Source organism: Pleurodeles waltl, chromosome 6 (assembly GCF_031143425.1).
Source record: "Pleurodeles waltl isolate 20211129_DDA chromosome 6, aPleWal1.hap1.20221129, whole genome shotgun sequence".
NCBI classification, from domain to species: domain Eukaryota; kingdom Metazoa; phylum Chordata; class Amphibia; order Caudata; family Salamandridae; genus Pleurodeles; species Pleurodeles waltl.
The window spans coordinates 763238739-763264562 of NC_090445.1; the positions used below are offsets into that span (position 1 = coordinate 763238739).

The following is a 25824-nucleotide window of genomic DNA, read 5'->3' on the forward strand; positions in this document are numbered from 1 at the left end:
TAACAAATGTCATATTACAATTTATGGCTGATTCTATCTTATAGGTCTGATTATTTGTACTAGTAAATTCCTTCTTACCATGACAGGCCCATCTACACATCCCACATTGACCACATTTGAAAAAAACGTTTCTATGGTTAGACAGCCAATCATCCTGCAATCTAAATATCGGAAAACTGAGGCTAAGAATATTCCTGAGAGATTTGCTCTTTCGGTATGCAATTTCTGGTCTGTTTGATATAAAATCTTTTAGAGTATTGTCCTGAGACAAGATACCCCAATGTTTATTTAGAACTTTTTTTAGCATCATAGATGTAGTAGTATAGTCTGTAACTAATATAACCTTAAAAACCTCCTTCACAGTGTCAGAGGAATTAGTAGGTTTTGGGGTCTCATTTCTAGGGATACGTATGACTCTACGTCATGCTCTTTCAATGTCAATCTTCTGATAGCCTCTTTGTTTAAAGCGTTCACCCATTTCCTAGATACACTGAACAAAGTCCACATCCTTGCTACAGTTTCGTCTAGCTCTCACAATCTCCCCATATGGTATTGATGTAATTTGAAATCTAGGGTGAGAATTAGATGCATGTAAAATTGAATTACAAGCAGTTGATTTACGAAACAGTCTACTATGTATTTTGTTTCCTTCAGAAAATAATTCCACATCTGAATTCAGTAATCTTAGAACTATATTGATAAGTAAATCTTATATTTACCTCATTAGGGTTGATATATTCACAAAAGCTAATTAACTGTTCAACATTGCCCATCCAAATCATAAGAAGATCATCAATGTATTGACCCCGATACAGTATATATGTCTGCCACTGCGTAGAATCAGGACCCCAAACCCACTTCTCTTCGAGCCAACCCATAAATAAATTTGCATAGGAAGGAGAAAGTTTTGAACCCATTGCCACCCCATGTTTCTGTCTGTACCAATTTTTACCAAACAGAAAATATTTATTGTTAAGAATCATATCTATCATTGTAATCAACATCTATGACGTGGGGCATTGTGTTGGAACACGTTGAATTTGACCTCTAAACTCAGCAGTTGATTATATATTTGACATTCCATCAGGTAGGTTTTTGTGAAAATTTTTGTTCCTATCTATTTGTGTCACCACTGGGTTCCGTTGCACTTGTGTGTGCATAGGCCATTACACATATGTACTTGATCAAGTTTGGGTTTTATATGATATGGACTTACTAACTATCTTGTCACAATATTAGTCTATATGCACTTGGACATTTCACTGGGTTTCAATTTTTGATTCAAGGGATTATCACTGGTCAACTACTAGTATCACTTAAAATCTACTGGTCGCCATCCTGAGTGCAGTATGGTGAAGGGCTTATGTGTTTAGTAGGAATCTTTTACCTATATCAAGTTTATTTTAATATAATTCTAGCCCTGAGGAAGTCATTGGGTTATTACCCTAGACGAAACACGTGTTGGCTGTTGGTGGTTTTGAAATTCAATGCTTCACACCAATTAGAATACAACCTATATTTGAAACAAGGCTGTGATGTAATTGAAGCACAACATTTTTCATACAGAAGAATAAGACCCGTACTGGGGATAAATAAACTATGAACTGATTGTACTACGGGGAAGAACTGCGACTTATTTTATCTATTGGTCAAAAGACCAGATTCTTTTCTTTTCTATGTGTTTAGGACTCTGATGCTGTTTTCCTTACATAATTAAGATATTTCTGTGTTACTATTAACGTGAGATATATACCTAATTACTATAGCATGTGCCTCTATATATAGAACAATAGCCAACCATCCCAAAAAAAATCCTAACTTCCCTCTGGATAGTTGGAGGATTCATGCTCAGGATTGCAGAAACACTATCATTGGGCACTTTTCTTAGCCCTTTTCAATATGAGCACCAAGGTAAATCACTTCTCTTTGACAGCACTGCATCTATGTGGGTGAAACCTTATGTCCACTGTCAGCAAGAGGGTTCAAGACTGTAAATGTATGCAACTTGCAAAACTCTTTTGTTTTTTTAAGCTATTGAGAGATCGTCAATGTATTGCACCAGCAATGAGTTACAGGGGAGTTGCAGACCTTACAAATCTTTCCTTAGGGTCTGTCTAATGATTGAGGAGCTTTCTATATGCTCATGTGGGATTCAACAGCATCTGAGGGCCAAAATGCCAAAAGAGATTAGCTCCTTCATAAACAGGAATGGAAGACAATGCTTGACACTAGTCAGTGACTGTGTACAATTCTGCATTCACAGGAACCTGAAACAAAATCACAAAATCACAACAGCATTCAGTTCTACAGGGCATCACGAAACTACAATTGTATTTATCTAGTGAAGATCTTGGTCTACCCTTGTTTTGCCACTAATGTTTTTCAGTGCCCATCACAGGAAGGTTCCAAGGACTTCCAAGCACCTCTCTTTGAATTTAGTTCATTAATTTATCTATTATAGAATTAATTCCTTCTGCTTCTCATGAACATTGATTGAGTTCAAGGGTAAACTGTATCTAGTTTTACCATTAATTTCAGTGCCTCTGCACTTTTTATCATCCCATTCTCTTTACATGTGAAATCCCACACCTATTCGTTTATTGAATGTCTTAAATAAAGAGGCAAGTCATATTTTGAAAGTACTGCAAATAGCGTAGGGCAGCGCAGCAAGTGACCTTGCTGCGCTGCCCTGCACCAAAGGGAAAAGGCAGAAATGCACTGTATTTATGAAATATGGTGCATTTCTGTCCCTTTCCCCTGCGCTGGTGCACAATTGCTGCCTGGCGCTAACACAGGCACTCTTGCATCATGATGCATTGCATGCAGGACTGTTTCTGTGCAGGGAGGGACACCTTCCTGTACAACAACAAGCAATGGAGGCAAGTTCTACTTTCCATGTGTGCTACAGAATGCAGCTTACATAGACAGAGGAAAAAACAAGGAGAAATAAAAATATTTCTCCTCGTTATACCTCCCCTGGGAGGCGTACAGTGTTGTGCATTCCCAGGTTCCCTCCCATTCTGCCCAGCATTAGGATGTGGATGGGTCATCAAGACAAGCCTGAGCTCCCTTTTTGTGTGGCTATCTAGAGGGAACACACAAAGCTCAACTGTCACCCACCCCAGATGTGTATTTAGGAACAGGCAGCAGGCACCAGATGGCTAAAGGAAAAAAATGCCAACTTTCTGAGTGACATTTTCAGAATTATAATTGAAAACCTGACTTCACCATAAGTTGTGATTTTATATTGTGATTACAGAGACACCAGACTCAGACAACTTCTCTCTTCCAGAATTACACTTGTAAGATGTAATAAGGTACTTCCAATATTAGGCCTTGCTGTATTAAATAATTTCTCAGAGTTTTTCACTACCGGAACATGTAAAGCTTAAAAGTGCATGTCCTTCCTTTTAAATGTGTTGCAACCTGCCTTCTGGGTTGTCCAGGGCCTTCCTTAGGGATGATGTCTATGTATAAGAAGGGAAGTTTTGGGCCTGGCAAAAGGGTTATTTTGTCAGGTCAACATGGCAGTGTAAACTGCACATGCAGACTCTGCAATGGCAAGTCTGAATCATGGTTATGGGGGCTACTTAAGTGGGTGGCACCATCAGTGCTGTAGGCCCACAAGTAGCATTTAATTTGCAGGCCCTTGGCACATGTAGTACACTGTGCTAGGGACATATAAGTAAATTAAATATGCAAATTATGGATGATAAGCCAACATTACTATGTTTAGGGAAGAGAGCACAGTCCTAAAGCCAGCAAAAATGAGGTCAGAAAAATAGAATAAGTAGGCAAAAAGTTGGGGGTAAGACCACCTTAAGGCTGTCTGGTCCAACAATCACATCCTGTGTAAATTGGGAACGTTCACTATTCAGAATCAAATTATTCTGCTGAAATCCTAAACTCTGGTTTTGGAGCAATTTATTTCTCATATATTGCTGTAGCACTGGGGCTACAAGCGTCTTCATATGTAATTGCCCATAATTATACATCGGTATCCGTTGGGCTGGGGCAGTAAATCATGTCTTGCTGTGAATTGCATTGTTCTGCATTTGAGGGACAAAATAATTTTAGATTTGATCTGGATTCTGTTGACACTTATGTTTCAAGTGCCCAGTTTTCCCTTAGAGATGACAGGCAGTACTCCTTTTAAGAATATTCATGTTTATATTTATTCCAGAACTATTCAAAGATTTTCTACCTCTGCATTGCAGAACACATTCCCAGTGTTGTGCAAGTTGTGCAGACAAATAGTCCTTGCGTACCAACTCCCTGCATTCCACAATTCACACCAGAATTTGCACAACTTGCACAATCAACATAAACAGAATCATAACTCAAATTCGTCCCCTGAATTTTACATCCTCTCTGAAACGGCTTCGTCTGTCCAACCATCAACTTTCCCTTAATTGTTTTCTTCTCTGAGTTAAAACAATCACTGCAATATTTGCCCCCCTTGAGTATCTAATGAATACTTTTGGTTTGCCAACACATCACATTCTGCTGAATAAGAGAACTATCCCCCAGATGCAAACCTAAACCAAAAGCTGTTTTAAAACTCCTAGCAATCTCACTTGCTGAATCTTCAACTCCACTGTGCTTTCTATAAGCCTAAATTAACCTCTCATAGTGTATATACACTCACCGTTTCAGCTCTTGCGTAGTTCTCGTAATCTTTGCCTAATTCACCTCCTTCTCTGGCACTTTCTTCTTCAAATGCTCGATCACTGCCTTGTATTTCTCCATCACAAGAGAGCCAGACTATTCTTAGGAGCTTCTCTTTGAAGTTCACCTATCAGTCAGGTAATAGCTGCTTTGGACTAGAGGTGTGCAAGCCAACAAATTAACAGGGAGAATTGATCCAGGCCCATCCAAGAGTGTGTCTAAACTGTTAGAGGCCAAGCCCTGAATATATTTGCTATGTGAATCGTACAACAAACATCAGGTAAAATATGAGAAAATGTCTTCAAAATTAAAAAAAAAGTGTATTTCTTAAACATGTGAAAGCTTTGACATTAATATGTCACATTATAGCACTGCACTGAGAAGTACTTATTAAAAGTGGGTATCTATCGCTTCCATTTTTTATGTTAACAATTTGAGTTTACATTAATTTTTTATAGGCACTTGAAGGTTAAGTGATTTGTCAAGAATCACAGTATGTTGAGCTGATGCTGACACTCGAAGCTGGCTTCCAAGTTCCAAAGTCTGCAGTTCTGACTGGGAGGCATATCCTTGTTGGAGGGAGGGTGGCGGACAGAAGTCACTTTGAGAGCTTGCCTCGTTATGGGCTTGAGGTTCCAACAGGACCTTGAGCTGAGCCAGAGGCAGTCAGGCTCCAGCCTGACTTGAGATTTCCGTGGCTTGCCCACTTCTACTTTGTGCTCAGCCCACAAATCTTTTGAAACAGGAATCTCAAATAATGAGTTCATATTTAGCCAAAGTACTTTCAAAATGGTTATTATTCTTTCAACTTCTGTGTATCACTTATGTTGTCCTCATCCAAGGAACATGCACATAATCTCCTCCATGAACTGACCGCAAAGGAAATCCTGACACAACCGTTTCCAGCTTAGGCTCACTCATGACCACATTTTTCTCTCTTTTCAGTGTTGACCTTTTTCCTCTTAACCCCTTCGCTTCCCGGCCTTTCCCCCTCAGGTGTCAGGCCTTTTTTTCGCCATTTGGGGCAGTTTGCGCTTAGACCCTCATAACATTTTGTCCACATAAGCTACCCACGCCAAATTTACGTCTGTTTTTTTCCCAACATCCTAGGGAGTCTAGAGGTACCCAGAGTTTGTGGGTTCCCCTACAGGAGACTAAGAAATTAGCCAAAATACAGCAAAAGTTTCGTTTTTTAAAAACAAATGGGAAAAAAGGGCTGCAGAAGAAAGCTTATGTTTTTTCCCCCCGAAAATGGCATCAACAAAGGGTTTGCGTGCTAAAATCACCATCTTCTCAGCTTTCAAGAATAGGCAGACCTGAATCAGAAAATCTAATTTTTCAATACAATTTTGGCATTTAACTGGGACATCCCCCATTTTTACTATTTTTTTGTGTTTTTAGCCTCCTTCCAGTTAGTGACTGAAATGGGTCTAAAACCAATCCTGAATCCCAGAAAGCTAAACATTTCTGAAAAGTAGACACAGTTCTGAATTTACCAAGGGATCATTTGTGTAGATCCCACAAGGTTTTTCTACAGAAAAAAACTGCTAAAATAAAAAAATATTGAATTTGAGGTGAAAAAAACAGCCATTTTCTCTCCACATTTTACTCTGTAACTTTTTCCTGCGATGTCAGATTTTTGAACACAATATACTGTTACGTGTGCTGGACTCTTTTGGTTGTGGGGATATATAGGGCTTGTGGGTTCATCAAGAACCCTAGGTACCCAGAGCCAATAAATGAGCTGCACCTTGAAATGGGTTTTCATTCTATAACGGGTATACAGCAATTCATTTGCTGAAATATAAAGAGTGAAAAATAAGTATCAAAGAAACCTTTGTATTTCCGAAATAGGCATAAGATATGGTGTTGAGAAGAAGTGGTTATTTGCATATCTCTTAATTCCAGGGTCCCCATACTAGCATGTGAATTACAGTGCCTTTCTCAAATAGATGTCTTTTTTACACACTGTCTTACATTTTGAAGGAAAAAATGAAGAGAAAGACAAGGGGCAATAATACTTGTTCTTCTATTCTGTGTTCCCCCATATCTCCCGATACAAATGGTACATCACTTGTTGGGGTAGGCCAAGTGCCCGCGGCAGGAAATGCAACATGGACACATGACATTTTTACATTGAAATCTGATGTGTTTTTTGCAAAGTGTCTAGCTGCGGATTTTGGCCTCTAGCTCATCCAGCACCAAGGGAAACCTACCAAACCTGGCCATTTTTAAAAGCTAGACACCTAGGAGAATTCAGGATGGGGTGACTTGTGGGGCTTTCACCAGGTTCTGTTACCCAGAATCCTTTGCAAATCTCAAAAGGTGGCCAAAAAAACACTTTTTCCTCACATTTCGGTGACAGAAAGTTCTGGAATCTGAGAGGAGCCACAAATCTCCTTCCACCCAGCGTTTCCCCAAGTCTCCTGATAAAGATGGTACCTCACTAGTGTGGGTAGGCTTAGTGCCCATGACAGGAAATGCCCCAAAACACAACATGGACACATCGCATTTTCCCAAAGAAAAGAGAGATGTTTTTTGCAAAGTGCCTAGCTGTGGATTTTGGCCTGTGGCTCAGCCGGTACCTAGGGAAACCTACCAAGCCTGTGCATTTTTAAAATCTAGACACCTAGGGAAATCCAGAATGGGGTGACTTGTGGGGCTCTCACCAGGTTCTGTTACCCAGAATTCTTTGCAAACCTCAAAATTTGGCCAAAAAAACACTTTTTCCTCATATTTCGGTGACAGAACGTTCTGGAATCTGAGAGGAGCCACAAATTTCCTTCCACCCAGCGTTTCCCCAAGTCTACCGATAAAAGTGGTACCTTACTTGTGTGGTTAGGCCAGTGCCCGCGAAAGGAAATCCCCCTAAACACTATGTGGACACATTAAAATCATCAAAATCAAAACTACCTGTTTTGCGGGGGGACCTGCTCTTTTGGTCCTGTCCCAGTGGCCATACAGGGAAGTCTACCAAGCTCAAACATTTCAGAAAACTAAACACCTGAAGGAGTCCAGAGACATGTGACTAGCTTGGATGCCCTAGTGTTTTCTTACCCAGAATAATCAGCAAACCTCAAATTTAGCTAGAATATCAAATTTTTCCCACTTTTCTGTGGTGGATCACCACACCAGGACAAATTTACTACCACCCAACGTTCCCTTCATTTTCCCAGTAAAAATGATACCTCACTTGTTATCGGTGGGAAATGGGCTGGTGACGGGGAAGAGACAAAAACATGGTGAAATTGAGGGGAACCAGGCGGGTCCAAAAGGGCAGTTTGAAAAAAATATTTTTAGGCTGACAAGTGGGGAAGAATTTTTATCGGTATAGATGAGACAATGTTGGGTGGTAGGAATTTTTTGGATTCCTGGAGACTCCGGAAGGTTCCATCACAGAAATGTGGGAAAAATGTGTGATTTCCAGCAAAGTTGGAGGTTTGCAGGACATTGTGGGTAAGAAAACGCTGCAGGTGCATGTAAAGCACACCACCCTGGACTCACCCAGTTTTTAGATGCGTCTAGGTCTTGTGGATTTTTCTACATGGCAGCATCCCAAAGTCCAAAAAGTGCAGTCCTCACCATTCCAAGTGGTACGATTTTGAGAGGTAGACAAGCTCTCATGGCCCAAATGTAAAACCAAAACCCCAAATAATCAAATGTCCTCTTGCTTGCTGTGGGATAAGATGATTTAGTGTGCGGGGAGAGCTGAAAGACTGTTACCCCCTTCAGTTGGCGTGGAGACTTAACCATTCCCATACTGGTTGGTAGCCACCAACCCACTTTTTTTTTTTTTAATTCCCTGGCATCTAATGGGCTTTCTGCTTCCCCCCGGGGAGTGGATCAGGGGTAATCACCGGCATATTAGCGCTCCCCCTAAGTTCCCATACCAGGATGTGACAGTTACATCCTCTGCACCCGAGCAGTGCAAACGAGGACGTAACCGTTACAATCACAGACCCGGGTGTAATCCATTGTTCTTTTGCTCACTATGCCACCCCAGTTTAGACCCACCCGCATGCAAATCAGTCTGGACCCTGTTCCCCATGGGAAGAGTTCAGCCCGAACTGCCAGGCCAGGTCCTCCCTGAACCTGAAACAAGCATCCTGGGACAGGTTCCAGGGTATCATCCTTCATCAGCCAGGCTATCTTGAATCCAGTGGCACGGTGATCAGTTCTGGGCCTACCCTTCCCACTTAGGGCAACTTTTGGAACACAAAATAATTTTGGACGGAGTGCCGAAACCTTTCAACCACTCACCCCAGTCACAGATCTGGGTTCAATCCATTGTTATTTTGCTCACCGTGCCACCCGAGTTTAGACCCAGCCATATGCCAATCAGTCTTGGCCCTGTTCCCCATGGGAACAGTCCAGCCCGAACTGCCAGGCCAGGTTCTCCCTGGACCGGAAACAAGCATGCTGGGACCGGTTTCAGGGTATCGCCCTTCATCAGCCAGGCTGGCTTGAATCTGGTGGCATAGCAAGCACAGGACCCACATCTGGGCATTCCCTTCCCACTTGAGGGAAGGGTATGTCCAGGTTCACAGATGTGACAGTGGCTAAACCAGAAACATCCTCTGTTGCAAAAATTTACGTTGGTGAAAAATCACCCACAGTGGGATATTTTCCAGCATTATGAGTGCAATTTCCAATCATAAAATGAGACGCCTGATTTAAAGATTGCATTTACTGCTGTGCACTTAAAAATAAGTAGCCACTAATTAGCTAGAACACATTTAACTCCAAAATTTGTATTATTTCAGAAGTTCCTAGGAAAATGAAATTCAGAAATCACTTTGATTTTCTAAGCATTTTTCATTATTTTCTGTTTTATCAACATACCTGAAATGATGCCACTTGTGATGAACATCACATCTATCATTTGCATTTTGACAATAATCGTTACCAATATTGCATCCAACAGATCCAATAATTAAAGAATGAACAAAGATAACATTTTAGGTGAACCAGAAACTTTAACATTGGATCATCTGTTTCCTCTCCACGTCAAACATATCACACTTCTATCGCCCATGTGATGGTCTTTCCCATACATAAGTGTGTGGTGTGTCTGGGGGTTGTCCAAAGTTTGTGTCCCAGCTCACCTCAGGGCACCCGACCCTTATAGTGATTACATCCCCAGATCCCTTCCATCACTGTAAGGTCACTTTGCCTATCTTCATGTGAATGAATAAATGAACTGAACTTATAAAGTGCACGGCTGCTCGGAAGAGTCTCCTGGTGCTAGGTACATACAGAGATCAGAATGATGGCAGCCCAAACTACATACTAAATTCTGAACAGGTAGGTTTTCAGTTCTTTTTTAAAAAGATGCTTCGCTAGGATAGACATTAAATAGGGGGGAAGCCAATTCCATAACTTAGCAGTGGCCATGGTAAAGGAAGAGCCTCCCAGACAAGTCATTTTAAAGCGAGGAACCACCACAAGGTTTGAATTACTAGACCGGAGTGGACGCACCAGAATATATTCTTTCACCCTCTTATTGAGGAAGCTGGGCCCCTTACTGTAAAAGGCCTGATGAACCAGAATTAGAACTTTAATAATTATACGTTGCCTTACTGGCAGCCAATGTAATTTTTCACGGAAGGAGGACACCAAAGCTGCTTTAGGCAGTTTGAACCACAGGCGGACGGCCATATTTTTGAATCACCTGTTGCTGATTAGTTAAATAAGCTGGTGCTCCCAAGTAAAGGGCATTGGCATAATCCAGTCTTAAAGTGATCAAAGCCCTGACCATTGTCACCCGGGCAGAGTGTGGTAAAAACAGCAAGAAATTTCTCAACATATGCAAGATCCAGTAGCAGGATCTAACTACCGCGGACACCCGTGCCCCAAATGAGAGCTTAGAATCAAATATCACTCCCAGATTCCTGGCCTCAAATGTGGGTGTGGGGGGGGGGGCGGTATGGGCGGTCAGAAGCCAAGTTCCCATCCAGCCTGGCAAGGGGTTACGCCCAAACAGTGAGATCTCCGTCTTATTGGGATTACACTGGAGCTTATTCACCTTCAACCAATGACAAACTACCTCCATACAGTTAGAAAATGCCGCTTTTGCCTCTGATGAATCACCCTCGTAAGAAAGCAGGAGTTGAGTGTCATCCATGTAATTTATGACACTGATATTAAAAGATTCCACCAAAAAGGCAAAAGGTGCCATATAGATATTAAAAAGAGTGGGACTAAGGGAGGATCCCTGAGGGACTCCCCATTTTACACTCTTTGCATTAGAGACATAAGGCTTCATCCAAACAACCTTCTCTCGATCCATCAGAAAGGAATTCAACCAGTCTAAGGCTGAGCCAGTCATAACCAGGTGCTTCAGCCTGCTTAACAAGATACCATGATCGACTGTGTTAAAAGCTGCCGACAGGTCAAGAAGCACCAGGGCAACATGGAGTCCAGAGTCTAAGCTGAATGTAATAGACTCATGCACCTTCAATAATGCTGCCTAATGTGCTGGTCTAATCTCACTTTTCTAATTTGTGGCTGCTTTTAAAGTGTTGTGCAACTGTCCATCACATCTTAAATCTACTGATAACATATCTGCATCTCAAGGGTGGATGTCCTAAGATTTTGCAATCAGTGTAATGAATATTGTGTCCTATTCTATCCCACTTACACTCTTCCCTTGTCTATGTAGTTGTGTCACTGTCAATTCCATATCCGTATCGGTACATTTTATTAAGTCTTCCAATCGAGCCCTGACCAGGGGTTGTCAAAAGATTTCTACTTCGGAAAACTCTTTGCCATTTGATTCACCTGATGTAGTGTTAAAGAATCCCTATTGAAAAGCCTACAACATGTTAATAAATATTTGTATAAAGCCACAAACAACTAGCTACTAAAACTACGAAATGGTAAACACATACTTTGTATCCATTAGAGGTTGGATAGGTAAGCCAGAGGGGTTGCAAAGCAGTCTTTTCACAGAGATTCCCTGTGAATGAAGCTAATGATAGCCTTGACGACTTCTAAAAGTAACCTCCTCTTGTTGTTGTTCCCAGAGATCAGTAAGTATGTCCTGAAAGCACTTTACTGGTCTGTGGTCAATGTTTTTTTTTTTAATGTGTGTAAGCAAGATTAGGTTTTTTATGTTAAGAAATGTAACCCAGAAAGGACCACGTGTTCTGATGTTAATACCCCAAAAGCGATAACAAACCATACTTTAAGTACAAAGTTAATGACGGTGCTTTCATCTTTGTATGCACGTGGGGGTCTCAGAAAGAATTCTTCTGAGAAGTGCTACAGTATAAATACTCATATGGATACTCATAAAAAGTGCTTGAAGCACAAGCTATATCTATGACTGATGTTATGCATGCGTATTCAATCATTCTAGTGGCTACAAACATATGGAGTGCTGCTCCTTCAGGATAAAGGCCAACTTTACATTTATTCAGACAAATGTTAATTTGTACATAAGCAGAACTTTTTCCATTAATTGGAGTTCCATGTAGTGGGGTAATCTTAGCATAAGGGGTAAATAGCCCACTGTGTAGTATTCTACAGGGCAAAAATCATAAATGATATTTGCATCACCCTAGCAATTTTCCCAAAACACATTTGGCCAGGAGAAAACTGGCAAAATTGTTGAGGTGAAAAGGATTGGAAAGGGAGTTAAAAGTGGTATTAGTGCTGTAAGCAAATACTCATAATACGTTATGCTATCCTGATCTGAAGAACTCTAAAGACCAGGAAATACACCAGCCCATTGAGGCGTTATTGAGGTGGAGTTGTACTTACTGCCCATTTGCCTCACAATTTGGAATGAGGGACAAATGCTACTTTCAAAAATAATTTTTTAAGGTAAACGCATGAGTTCCTCTTGAGCATGCCTGAAGATGCCTATTTCAAAGGTGCATAGCAGTGTGGATTAGTTTACTGTTTCTTTTATGCACCATAAGCTATGCTTTTGGGACATTGCCAACTTCATTCATGACCACTCTTTTACAAATTAATGTAAGATGAAGGAAAAATGGAAACAGCTGTCAATCTACCACAATTAACAATGGTTTACAATGAAAATCTCCCTCTTTCAATTTTCAGACACCATTGTTGTCGTTATTAGTGTCCCAGAACTGTATGTGTTAGGACCTCGTGACTAGGGGCGGCCTTATGAAGGAAATTACATAATCGATCTGGGAGGTATCAGGATGTGATCTTTAATGTGTTGGGATATTGAGAGTTCAGTTAAATGTCGTACGCTGATGAGAAAAGATGTTAACTACGAGTTCTGTGTGTGGTGTGTTCTGCATGCTACCATGCTAGGGCGGACCTGACAACTGGTGCAGAGTAAGGGATACAAGCTCCATAAGTGCTCTCCCCAAGACTTTCCAAGAAATAGCAAACTGCTTGTGTGGGCCACATGCACTCAAGCCGAAAAGAAGAAGCCTGCAGTTCATTTGTGTGGAGTGCAAGCACCACTCCAGCTTGTACAAGGCCTTGTGGAGAAGTTGAAAGCCCAACAAGGGAACACCATTGGAAAAGCCTGTCAAGACTTGCCAGTCAGGCTAAGGAAAAAGAAGGAGCTTTGCCACAACACTGAGCCATTAGTCATATGAAGAAAAAGCTAAAGGCAGTGACAACCAGGTACAACATAAAAGGCAGTGACAATTAGAGATAATGCTTGAAAGCAGTAAGAGGCAGCAACAGCCAGATATAACGCAAGAAGACAGCGATCTCCAAGTGCAAAAAGTGAAGTTACTCACCAGCCGTACAACCACAAACTCAGCCGAAGTGACTCAAGAGTGAACACATGGGCTGTGCTCGCAAAGCTGTTGGTCGCCTTAGGAACTACTGAAGCTGCCTTTGGAATTGTGAATTATTTCAGTTGGCTACCACAGAAGTATGGAGTACAGTTCTACCATGTTTCTAGCATCTCTGCAGCCATTCGACACCACCAAGAAACAGAATATTGGCACCAGATGGACCACATGGATTGAGATTTTCAATTACTTCATAGACTCTGTGGAAGAAGTAAATGATGAAAACATTATTAAATACTTCAAGACTCTTGGTGGTGGTGGAGTGAAAGAAGTTATAACGAAACTCTCAAAGACCGAGACAAACTCTTACCATCAAATCAATTAGGAGCCTTTTTCAACTCAATGTCAAAAGTCAACTATGAAAGGTACATTTTCATTCAAGTGAGACAAGTTGGTGAAACGATGGATGAGTTTGATGAAAGACTTAATGTGCTCATCAAACATTGAAAATATAGTGAATTTAATGATGAAGAGGCCATGTGCCTCAGAGTCATTGATGATTGTTTGTTGGACTTGTTCAGGAGACGCATGTTGCGAGAGACACTCAGGGGGTGATTCTAACCCCGGCGGTCTTAGACCGCCGGGGCCAGGGTCGGCGGGAGCACCGCCGACAGACCGGCGGTGCCCCACAGGGCATTCTGACCTCGGCGCTTTGGCCGCGGTCAGTGCAGGAAAACCGGCGGTCTCCCGCCGGTTTTCCGCTGCCCGTTGGAATCCTCCAAGGCGGCGCAGCTTGCTGCGCCGCCGAGGGGATTCCGACCCCCCCTACCGCCATCCAGTTCCCGGCGGTCCGCCCACCGGGAACCGGATGGCGGTAGGGGGGGTCGCGGGGCCCCTGGGGGCCCCTGCAGTGCCCATGCCACTGGCATGGGCACTGCAGGGGCCCCCGTAAGAGGGCCCCTAAATGTATTTCACTGTCTGCTGCGCAGTGAAATACGCGACGGGTGCAACTGCACCCGTCGCACAGCTTCCACTCCGCCGGCTCGATTCCGAGCCGGCTTCATCGTGGAAGCCTCTTTCCCGCTGGGCTGGCGGGCGGCCTGAAGGCGGCCGCCCGCCAGCCCAGCGGGAATGTCAGAATTACCGCCGCGGTCTTTCGACCGCGGAACGGTAACCTGACGGCGGGACTTTGGCGGGCGGCCTCCGCCGCCCGCCAAGGTCAGGATGAGGGCCTCAGTCTAAAAAAGATATTAATGGCTGCTTGAGCTGAGTAACAAGCTGATTGGCAAGCCGTCGACATGGAAGCGGGAACAGCAAAAGATGAATTGGCTTTAGTTGAGAAGAGTAGACACAAACGCCAAGTAGATGCCTGTAAGTTGACATTCTTGAAAATAGAAAGACTGTGTAAATTTCCATTGGACAAATGTGTAAAGGTTGCAGAAAGGAGAACCACTTTGTATCTGTTTGTAAAGCAAAGATAGAAACCAATGGCGCAATGGCAGGAGGAGAAGATGGATGCAGTAGGTTTCAGAAGCAGTCTCACCACACCCACAAAGACAATAAATGACCTCTACTGCAACAGGCCAAAACTAAATGAAGTCAATTGCCATCAAGTTCATCCTGCTAGAGTTCCTTGACGTCACCATCGAGTGAGAGTGAATGTGCAGTGATCATAGATAAAAGGGAACGACAAATGGGCTTTGCCACTTGTACACAAGACGAAAGAAGAGCGGAAGCAAGTGAGCAAGCCAAAGAACTTGTATTGACATTGCTCTAAAATCAAACTGAAAGTCAATGGTTACCCAGTAACATTTGTAATCGATAGTGGTGCATCGATCAACATCATGCTAGTGGACCAATTTCACAGTCTATCCTGTACCACAACTCAAAGTGTCAAGTACATAGGTGTACACATGGGCTGCTTCCATACTGTTGCAGAGTCGAAGATAATTCATAGCAACCCTGCGGCATAAGAAGACATCAGTGCAGGCCGCAATTCACATTCTTCAAGATATTCCATCTAGTGCATCCCTGCTTAGCTTTGCAACTGCTGTTGACATAGGGCTGATATCCATCAATTACAACTTAACTATACAACTTAAAGTTGTGAGTCAGTTCCCATCACTGTTTCATGGTCTAGGAAGTCTCAAAAAGATAAAAGTTCAATTTCACATTAATGAAGACATCAGGCCTGTTGCACAGCAATACAGCAGGGTAGCATTTCATCTACAAGAAGTGGTTGAGAAGGAGCTAGAAACTTTGCTGAAAATGACATTAATGAGCACTGTACTGGTCTAACACCATGGGTGTTGCCCATCGAGGTAGTGCCGAAAAAGGACAGGAGGTGCAGTGCACATCTGCATGGACATGCGCCAAGCAAACAAAGCAATTGAGAGAGAGAGAGCGAGAGAGAGAGAGAGAGAGAGGGAGAGAGAGAGAAAGAGCGAGAGAAGCAGAGACAAAGAGAAAGAGGGAAAGAGACATCCTTGACCACATTGCTGATATGATCATAAAGTTGGATGGAGCCAAAGTTTTTTCTCGTCTTGACCTGAACAAGGACTACCATCAGCTTAAACTGGATGAGAACTGCAGGTACACAACTACTTTTTTGGTTTATTTCGATACAAAAGATTAAGCATTGAAGTGTCCTCTGCTGCAGAAATATTCCAAGATCTAATACAGAGGATTATTCGTCCTGTGACACATGCCTTCAATTACAGTAAGGATATACTGTATTTGGTGCAACAGGGAAGGAGCAGGCCAAAGCCCTCAAGCCAATTTGTCAAATTACTTACAGATGCAGGCCTCACCTTAAATGCAGAAAAGTGTGAATTTCACAAAACAAAGCTCAGGTTTTTTGGACATGTATTTCTATGATGGAGGCATGATTCCTGATCCTGACAAAGTACAAGCACTATCAGCCACCAATCCTCCACAAGATGCCACCATGGTATGGTCTTTCTTGGGCCTGGCCAGTTATTGTTTGAGGTACATTGTTGTGACTTTGACACAGTGACTGCCCCTTTGTGAGGCCCCTGATGAAATGAAATGTCCAGTTCTGATGGTCCACTGGATGTGACTGCAGTTTAAAAAATATAAGACATGGAATTGAAAATGCGACTGAGATGGCTTACTTTGATCTTAAATTGCACACTGAGATCACGGTTGATGCAAGCCCGGTAGGGTTGGGAGCAATCCTTGCTCAGCACAATGGACATATGAATGCTTGGAGGCACACTGTGGCGCACACCAGTCGAGGTCTGTCTGACACAGGATGTGTCTACTCCCAGCTGGAAAAGGAGAGTCTGGCTGTCGTATGGGCCAGTGAACATTTACATGTATTTATCTATGGAAAGCATTTCACGATTGTCACTGACCACCAGGCATTACTCACCTTTTAAAAAAAACAGATGATAGACGAAATGTTGAACAATTTAAACATTCACCCTCAGTCACAAAGATCTGGCGTTAATCCATCGTTTTTTTTGCTCACCACATCACCCCAGTTTGGACCTAGCCATATGCAAATCAGTCTTGACCCTGTTCCCCATGGGAACAGTCGAGCCAAACTGCCAAGTCAGGTCCTACCTGGACCGGAAACAAGCATCCTCGGACTGGGTTCAGGGTATCACTCTTCATCAGCTAGGCTAGCTTGAATCCAGTGGCGGAGTGAGCACGGGTCCCATGTCTGGGCATACACTTCCCACTTAGGGTGACAATTGCAAAAAGAACAGATGATGGACGGAATGCTGAACAATGAAGGGTGATACCCTGAAACCGGTCCCAGGATGCTTTTTTTAGTTCAGGGAGGACCTGACCTGGTAGTTTGGGCTGGACTGTTCCCATGGGGAACAGGGTCAAGACTGATTTGCATATGGCTGGGTCCAAACTGGAATGGCATGGCAAGCCAAAAAACAGATGGATTAAACTCAGATCTGTGGCTGGGGGTGAATGCTTGATTTGTTCTGCATTCCATCCTTCATCTGTTGTTTTTGCATTTGCTGCCCCAAGTGGGAAAGGTATGCCCAGACGTGGGTCCCAGGCTTGCTATGCTGTCAGATTCAAACTAGCCTGGCTGATGAAGGATGATACCCTGAAACCCATCCCAGGGTGCTTGTTTCTGGTTCAGGGAGGACCTGACCTGGTATTTCGGGCTGGACTGTTCCCATGGGGAACAGGGTCAAGACTGATTTGCATATGGCTGGGTCCAAACTGGAATGGCATGGCAAGCAAGAAAACCTAGATCTGTGACTGGGGGTGAATGTTTGATTTGGTCTGCATTCCATTCATCATCTGTTGTTTTTGCATTACTCACCATTTAAGGCAATCTGAAAGCCATGATGTCCCCTCGCATTGAGAGGTGGGGTTAGCATCTACAGGAGTATGACTATACAATTGTGCTCTAGCCTGGCAAGAATAAAAAAGATGCTGATTACTTTTCACATGTTGCACAGTTCAATGTCAAAAACTGCTGAGGAGTACATCAATGTCATTGTAAAGCTCAGCACACCTGCTGCTCTGTCCAGTGAGCAGATCATTGCCAATACCAATACTGATAAGGACATGTGTGCCCTTAAATTCACTATTGCAGCCCAGTCCTGGAGACAGAGTGTTCGACCTTTAAGTGAACATGTTAAATTTAAAAAATATTGGAATGTCCAAGATGAACTATCTGTCACTAAAGAAGAGATTGTTCTAAGAGGATCCCGGATTGTCATACCTTCAAATGTGAGACAGAAAGTTTTGAACTCACCCATGAAGGCTATTGTGACATTGTGGCCACCAAAAGGGTAATTCACGATTGCGTGTGGGCCCCTCGCTTGAACTAGAAAGTGAAGAGGGAACTAAAGGAGTGTCATTTATGCAACTGCCTATCTCTCAAATTGACCCAGCATCCCCTGACAATGTCCAATCTCCCTGCACACACGTGGGAAAGAATTGCTGTTGATTTCTTTGTGCCTCTGGCCAATGGACATCACCTTATGGTGATCATTGATAAGCATTCCTCTGGTAGATGACATGCCATCCACAACCCACGACAAAGACATTGAGCAGCTAGACTGCATTTTGCAGTGTGGGGCATACTGGACATTCTCAGGTCTGACAGTAATCCATGGTTCAACAGCAAGGAGTTCAAGGAGTTTCTAGCCGGTCTTAACATCAAACATCAGAAAAACACATCTTTGTGGCCTCAAGCCAACAGTGTCATGGAACGATTTATGGGGACCCTGAAACCGATGATTCAACGTCCATTGATAAGGGAACCTCATCTGAGCCAAGCATTATGCCAAGCTGTCCATGCTTATCAGTCAACTCCTCATTCCACCACAGGCAAGAGTCCTGCTATTCTGGTATTCAGGAGAACCATGAGAACCAAACTAGCATAGTGGACCTACTGAGCAAATCACACATGATGATGTGGTTGGTGCTACTGACGCTGCTCGAAAGCATCAGTTGAAGACGTATGCTGATCGATGTCATCAAACTCAAGAGATTGTGTTTGATGAGCGTGATTTTGTTCTTGTCAAGCAAAAGCGAAAGACAGATTCTTCATTTGATGTTAAACCATTAAAAAGTTGTGACACAGAAGGTACATATGGTAAAGGCACATCTTCGAACAAATTCATCACCAGGGACTCATCCCAATTCAGACGTTTGTCTTGTCGATCATCAGTCCCTACACGTACAGCGGAAACTACTCCACCTGAATACTTAGACATTAGACCCTGTACACCTGGGGTCCATCCCAGGTACAGCTCAATTGCCTCATGCCACGCAGTCTGACCAAACTGTAAGAGCAACTAGACGGTTGATCAAAGAAATGTAATGCTGCTATTTGTTCACATATTTTGTTTATATATTTTTATTTGACAAGGGAGGAGATGTAGGGCCTCATTCTGACCCTGGCGGTCTATGACCGCCCGGGTGGAGGCCGGGGGTAGCACCGCCAACAGGCTGGCGGTGCACCATGGGCAATTCTGACCGCGGCGGTAAAGCCGCGGTCAGAAAAGGGCAACCGGCGGTTTCCCGCCGGTTTACCCCTGCCCAAAGGAATCCTCAGCGCCGCCATGGGGATTCCGACCCCCTTCCCGCCAGCCTGGTTCTGGCGGATTTCACCGCCAGAACCTGGCTGGCGGGAACGGGTGTCTTGGGGCCCCTGGGGGCCCCTGCAGTGCCCATGCCAATGGCCCTAACAGGGCCCCACAAAGATTTTCAGTGTCTGCTAAATCGCGACGGGTGCAACTGCATCCGTCGCACCCCAGCAAATCCGCCGGCTCCATTCGGAGCCGGCTTCATCTTTGCTGGGGCTTTCCCGCTGGGCCGGCGGGCGATCTTTTGAAGATCGCCCGCCGGCCCAGCGGGAAAGTTAAAATGGTCCCCGCGGTCATTTGACCGCTGGGCGGTGTTTGGACGGTTTCCGCCCGGTGGGCGGTGCCCGCCGCCCGCCGGGGACGGAATGACCCCCGTAGTAGTGTCTTAGAACTGAAGGTGTTAGGACCTTGTGACTAGGGGTGGACTTATCAAGGAGATTATAAAATCGATCTGGGCGGTGTCAAGGTGTGGTCTTTAACAGTTATTGCAATATTGAGAGTTCAGTTCAATGTTGTACTCTGATGAGTAAAGATGTTAACTATGATCACCTTGTGCTGTGTGTTCTTGTGCACCCTACCAGGCTTGGGAGGATGCAACAGCTATCTTTCGTAATCTGATAGATGGTACATTAAGCACTTTCACAGGAATGGGCGGTGTTGACCTCAAGAATAGATGAGGCTGTCTGCCCCTATCAGAATCAAAATTACTAAGGAAACAGGCATCATAATTAATTAAACAAGTCTTCTTGAGATGGAGTTCAAGTTAGAAACCATGATGGTTTATTAAAGATAGTAAAAAATATTACAGAAGGCAAAATGTAATTAGTTAGTCAGTATAAGGAATTAATATAAGGCTCGGTCAAACGTAGCAGAAATCTAACAAAAAAATTCGGATTCCTAAGCATGATGCACATTGACAACATGGGTCTGCATTCCAGAGTTGTTGCAAGCCGGACATTGCTCACTTCTGGCATGGAGTCTTTTTACAACAAAGTACATAGCAACAGTCAGGACTACCAGAGTGCTCCAAGGACTAGTTTACTGGCCTTCTGCTCAGAGCCACAGGGACATAATAGGCTCCCATCATCTTGAACACACATCTGTACCCGGCCTAAGAGAATACTAACTCATGTGGTGCCCTTCAATTCCAGATAGCAAAAATCCAAAACTTGGGGCTTAGAAATATTTTGCTAAAATCTGCTCTGAGAACTGAGGGAAGACTGTGACCAACTTGCTTGTCTATCCGCCGAAGGTGCATCGCTGGTCAGACCGCCTTTGCGGCAGCTCCCATCATGTTCTTCTCCACAGCAGCAAATTCTGGTCAGTAGTCCTTCTCCAAAAGGGTATCAGGCCCCCTGGAATTATCTTTGGCTACAACCTTCTGCCCTGTCGCGCTGATGATTTTCAACTCCCCAAAAAGTGGCTAAACCTGAATGTAGACAACTTCAATGAAAATTTGTCCACTGACAACAATGCTGTTTCCGTGGACACAGCTTGCAGCCCTATCCCTGAACATTTACCTTCTTAAAGCTTTTTCTTCAAAAGATCTTCTAAGTCCTAAGGTAAGTACTGACCTGGACCAAACCTACTGCTTGTATCTGACCCATTCTTGCAGTCAGCTATATTTTTCGACTTTGACACTGTCTCGCATGACCAGATACCCCTGGTAGGCACTTTGATCTTTTAGTTTCTAAATTTCACTTGAATGTTTAAAAAAACATAACTCCAGTTCTACTAATTGTATTTTTGTCATTTTGCGGTCAAGTAATTTATTAAAATTTACTGCATTTTTCTAAATTAGTGTGGGATTTTTCTTGTGATGTGTTTTCACTTTATTTTTGTTTGTGTGCTACATAAATACTTTATACATTGCCTTTTAGTTAAGCCTGACTGTGTTCTGTGCAAGGCTACCTAGGGTTAAGGAAAGGCATATTTAGTGACTTTTTTGGTCCATTATGCCAGGGATTGTGGCTGCTGCTTGACCAGGGCTCGACCTCCTGTCAACCAAGAACCCAGTTTCTCTCATGCACAATCTGGAGGCAGAGTAAGACAAAAATATGGATGTGTAGAAATACAAGCTGGAGTGGAGCACTGTTTTGGCCTTGCCTGGCCGATGGTAAGATAAACACAGTAATGTAAAATGTAACTTTCTAATTTTGGGGGCAATGCAGTCATGTGATTGAGTAAACTTTATTTGTTAATACGAAACCCTTTTATTAATTCCCCCCTCTAATGATGAATCACTCATCACAAAACCTATTACTCTATTAACATGCAGTCACTGTTTTCAGCTTCTTGCATCTCGATTCTTCATAAGTCTTTGTATTATCATAAGTAAGAACCCTAATATTCCTCAGCTCAATTTCATCAGCTCTTTTCCTCTTTCTTGCAGACATGGCTGATACTTTCCTTTCACACCCACAATTCAAATACCTTTTACAAATACTGTTGCAAGGAATTTATGCAAGATAATCAAACCAATTAGACATAAAAGAGTAATGATTAGCGGTGTTAAAACCTACCTAAGTACCGTTCCACTTATATTATCAAACCACTTACCAACCTTTGCAAATACCTTTCCAAGCTCACCAAACCATGTATTAACTGATTCCCACAACCCATGCTCTTCAGGAGCCTTTGATTCACACAAAATATCTCTAAATATCTCTTATAATACCAATGTAATGATTAATAAGCTTACCATTGTCTGCCATGAAGGTGCAACATTGTTGAACCATCAACACTTGACAAATTCCACACTCATTTCCAAGTAAAATACCCAACGAAAGACAGGTTTGCATGATCCATCACATGCATTGCTATTAGCTCCCCATTCATTCAAGATAATGCACCAGCAGTGTTAGAAGCCAAACAATCAGCCAGTGTAGACATCTTTCTAATTATCACATCATTCAACGCCAATACAAGAGAAGGTTTTACTCTCTAGAGTTTCACATCACCCCTTTTATTTATTTCATTCACATGGTATAAACGAGGAAAGAATAAGGCAATATAGCAGCATCCCACCAATTAAGTGTGAGGTTACAGTAAACAATTTTACCACACACAGAATAAATTCCTCTAAACAGCAATTTATCTCCAGTCTAAAACTCATCATCAACCAAATAACTCTGTTCACGCTCACCCTTGCCAGCCATTTCAGTTGGCTTATTAATTCCTGATTTCTCATGCACTGTATGCATCACTCCCTTTCTCATTTGCTCCATTTTCTATGATGCATTCTCGATTTCCTGAACTTCCTTCCACCTCTTCTTGCAAATTTCATTCTTTCACATCTTCCCAGTTACTAATTATTGCAACTCCTCTCTCATTTTCTTTAAAAAAGAATTCAGGTTCCTTATCACTCAATTTGCACACAAACTGGTTTTTAGTCAAGTTAGATTTTAAGTTAGTTTGAACATGCATAACTGTTCTCAAATGATTGGAAAAAGGTTTCAGATTCTCAGCTTTAGGAAGATCTTCCAAAGAAATGTTGAAGTTAGTGGCGCAAGGCACTAGGAATTCTCGATCAAGATCAATATTGACAAAAATGTTAGACTATGGAAATAAGTCTTAGAAAGTAGCAGATATGCAACCCCTCTTAGCCAGAAGCAGGTAAGAAAGTACATATATAACAATTACCCATTCTCATGACTTCAGAGTTTTCCAATGAACAAAATACGTTATGTGTTCTATATATAACCTTGTAGACCAATTGTTATGTGTTAATCTCATGTCTGATATATTGTTGTGACCACTAGTTATTTCACCATCCCCTACATGTGAAGAAGCACATGCAACTGTAGAGATTAAGCATAACAGAAGGCTAACTAAAGTTATAATTATTATAATTAATAATAATGGTATACTTGAAATTTTACAGTACTTTTGCTAGTTGTTTGCCTAGTTGCAATAGCTCCTATTAAAATATACAAAAAATAATTATTAAATCTAAGGTACAAAATCAGACTGAAAATGTCAGTTTTTTAAAATTCAGTTAATAAAATCAGTTTGTATATGTTCAATATGAATCTGGTAAAGAAAACCTAATATCTTCAACTGGGGACCTAAGGTACATCTACAAAATACCATGCACAAAAATCTTGTTCATTAACCAAAAGAAGATATCTCTTTGTTTTAATACTCAGTAGCTCGTGGTGGTTTTCCTTCAAAAACAAACAGGCAATTTGTCAGATCACAAACTTCCACATGTGGCAAATGAGAACCATTTAGGAGCAGCATAGTTTTTGTTTGGCACTTTTATTCTTGTCTATCTTTTGGCTTCAGGCTGTTCACTTTCACTGTCAGTATAGTCCTGTTCAATCAATCAGTTTTTGTAAAGCACAACTACTCACCCGTGAGGGTCTCTAGGCGCTGGTTGTGGGTCTGGGCCTCATTCTTACAGCCATGTTTTGAGGTTCTTCCTGAAGATGGTGAAAGATGGGCTTTGTCTGAGGTGCATGGGCAGGTTGTTCGAGCTCTTAGCTGCGAGGTATGCAAAAGATCTTCCTCTGGTGGTGGTTTTCCAGATGTGTCAGACGGTAGCTAGCGCCTGCTGGGTGGAGAGGAGGGGTCTGGTGGGGGTGTGGAAGGAGATGCTATGTTTCAGGTAGGCCGATGCAAGGGTCTTGTAGATGTGGGTGAGTAGTTTGAAGTTGATTCGCTTCGCTATTGGGAGCCAATGGAGGGTCCTCAGGTTTTGGGAGATATGTTTTTGGCGGGGGAGGTTCAGGATGAGTCTTGCGGCGACATTTTGGATGAGTTGTAGTTTCCTGATGTTCTTTGTTGTGGTGCTGGCATACAGTGCATTGCCATAGTCGAGCTTGCTAGTGGCTAGGGCTTGTGTGATTATTTTGTGGCAGTCAACCAGGATCCATTTGAAAATATTTTTCGGAGTTGGCGGAGGCTGTTCCAGCAGGAAGTCATTGATAGGGAGGAGTCAAGGATGATTCCTAGGTTTCGGGCATGGTCAGTCGGAGTAGGTGGTGCACTGAGCAATGTGGGCCACCAGGAGTCTTCCCAGGCTGGGGTGGTGTTTCCAAAGGTGATGAGCTTGGTCTTGTCCGAGCTGAGCTTGAGGAAGCTCTCCCACATGCAGGCGGCGACGGCTTTCATCGCAGTGCGAAAGTTCCTCCTAGCTTTGTCCAGGTCTTCAGTGAGGGATAAGATGAGTTGTGTATCATCGGCGTATGGCGCGATGTTCATTTCGTGGTCTCTGATGATGGTTACCAGCGGGGTCATGTATATGTTGAAGAGCGTTGGGCTCAGGAAGGATCCCAGAGGGGCTCCCTAGCTGACTTCTGTTGGTTTTGATATGAAGGGTGTGAGCCTAACTCTCTGTGTTCTTCCGTTGAGGAAGGAGTGGATTCATTACAAGGCTTTTCTGCAGATTCCTGCGTCGTGGAGTCTGGTGCATAAGGTGCTGTGGGAGACCGCGTCAAAGGGTGCAGAGAGGTCGAGGAGTATGAGTGCTGTGGTGTGTCCGTGGTCGAGAAGTGTGTGGATGTCATCAGTGGCTGCAAGAAGAGCTGTCTCCGTGCTGTGGTTGCTGCAGAATTCAGACTGAGAGGTATCCAGAGAGTTGTCCTCGAAGAACTGTCACAGCTGCAAGTTTATGGCTTTTTCCAGGACTTTGGCTGGGTAGGGTAGCAGCGAGATGGGTCGGAAGTTCTTGAGCTCTGATGGGTCTGTTTCTTCAGGAGGGGGCAGACTTCGTCGTGTTTTCAATCTTCGGGGAACGTGGATGTTGTGATGGAGCAGTTCAGCATCTTGCGGAGTTCACGGGCGATGGATGCACTAGCTCTTTTGTAGATGTGGTGAGGACAAGGGTCTGTTGAAGCTCCAGAGTGAATGCTGTTCATGATGATTTCAGTCTCTTCTGTGGTGAGCGTGGACCATCTGTGGATGGTTTAGGGGGCTGGGTTGGTCGTAGGTTCTGACGCTGGGTGGGTTCTGTGGGTGGAAGTTGTCATAGATGTCCTTAATCTTGCGGTGGAAAAAAGTGGCCAGTTTGTTGCAGAGGTTTTGCAATTGGGGATGTTGGTGGTTTCGGAGGGAGGATTGGTAAATTTGTTGATTACCGTTGATGTGTTCACGGAGTGCGACTTTTTTTGCTTTCTTGATGTGTTAGTGATGGCTGGCAATGGCGGCTCTGGAAGAAGCGAGGTCTTCGCTGGTTTTGCTGTTTCTCCATTTCTTCTGTTGGCGCCTGCAGATGCATTTGAATTTTTGTAGTTTGGCGGTGAACAAGCTGGCTTTTTTTTTTGTGACGCGCATGACCTAAGTTGATCAGAGGGGGTCTAAGGAGTTGGCACATTTGGTGATCCAGGGTTGAGGTT

At 43.1% G+C, this 25824-nt stretch overlaps 1 protein-coding gene across 1 annotated transcript in view; it reads left to right on the forward strand.

The window, feature by feature from the left end:
• The window catches only part of LOC138301697 (guanylate cyclase 2G-like), a 378147-nt gene that overhangs the window by 131808 nt on the left and 220515 nt on the right, over positions 1-25824 (forward strand). Inside the window, exons 9-10 of the mRNA XM_069242214.1 lie at positions 18235-18246; positions 21367-21380. Of these exons, the coding sequence (XP_069098315.1) occupies positions 18235-18246; positions 21367-21380 (26 nt within the window). The remainder of the gene's footprint in view (positions 1-18234; positions 18247-21366; positions 21381-25824) is intronic.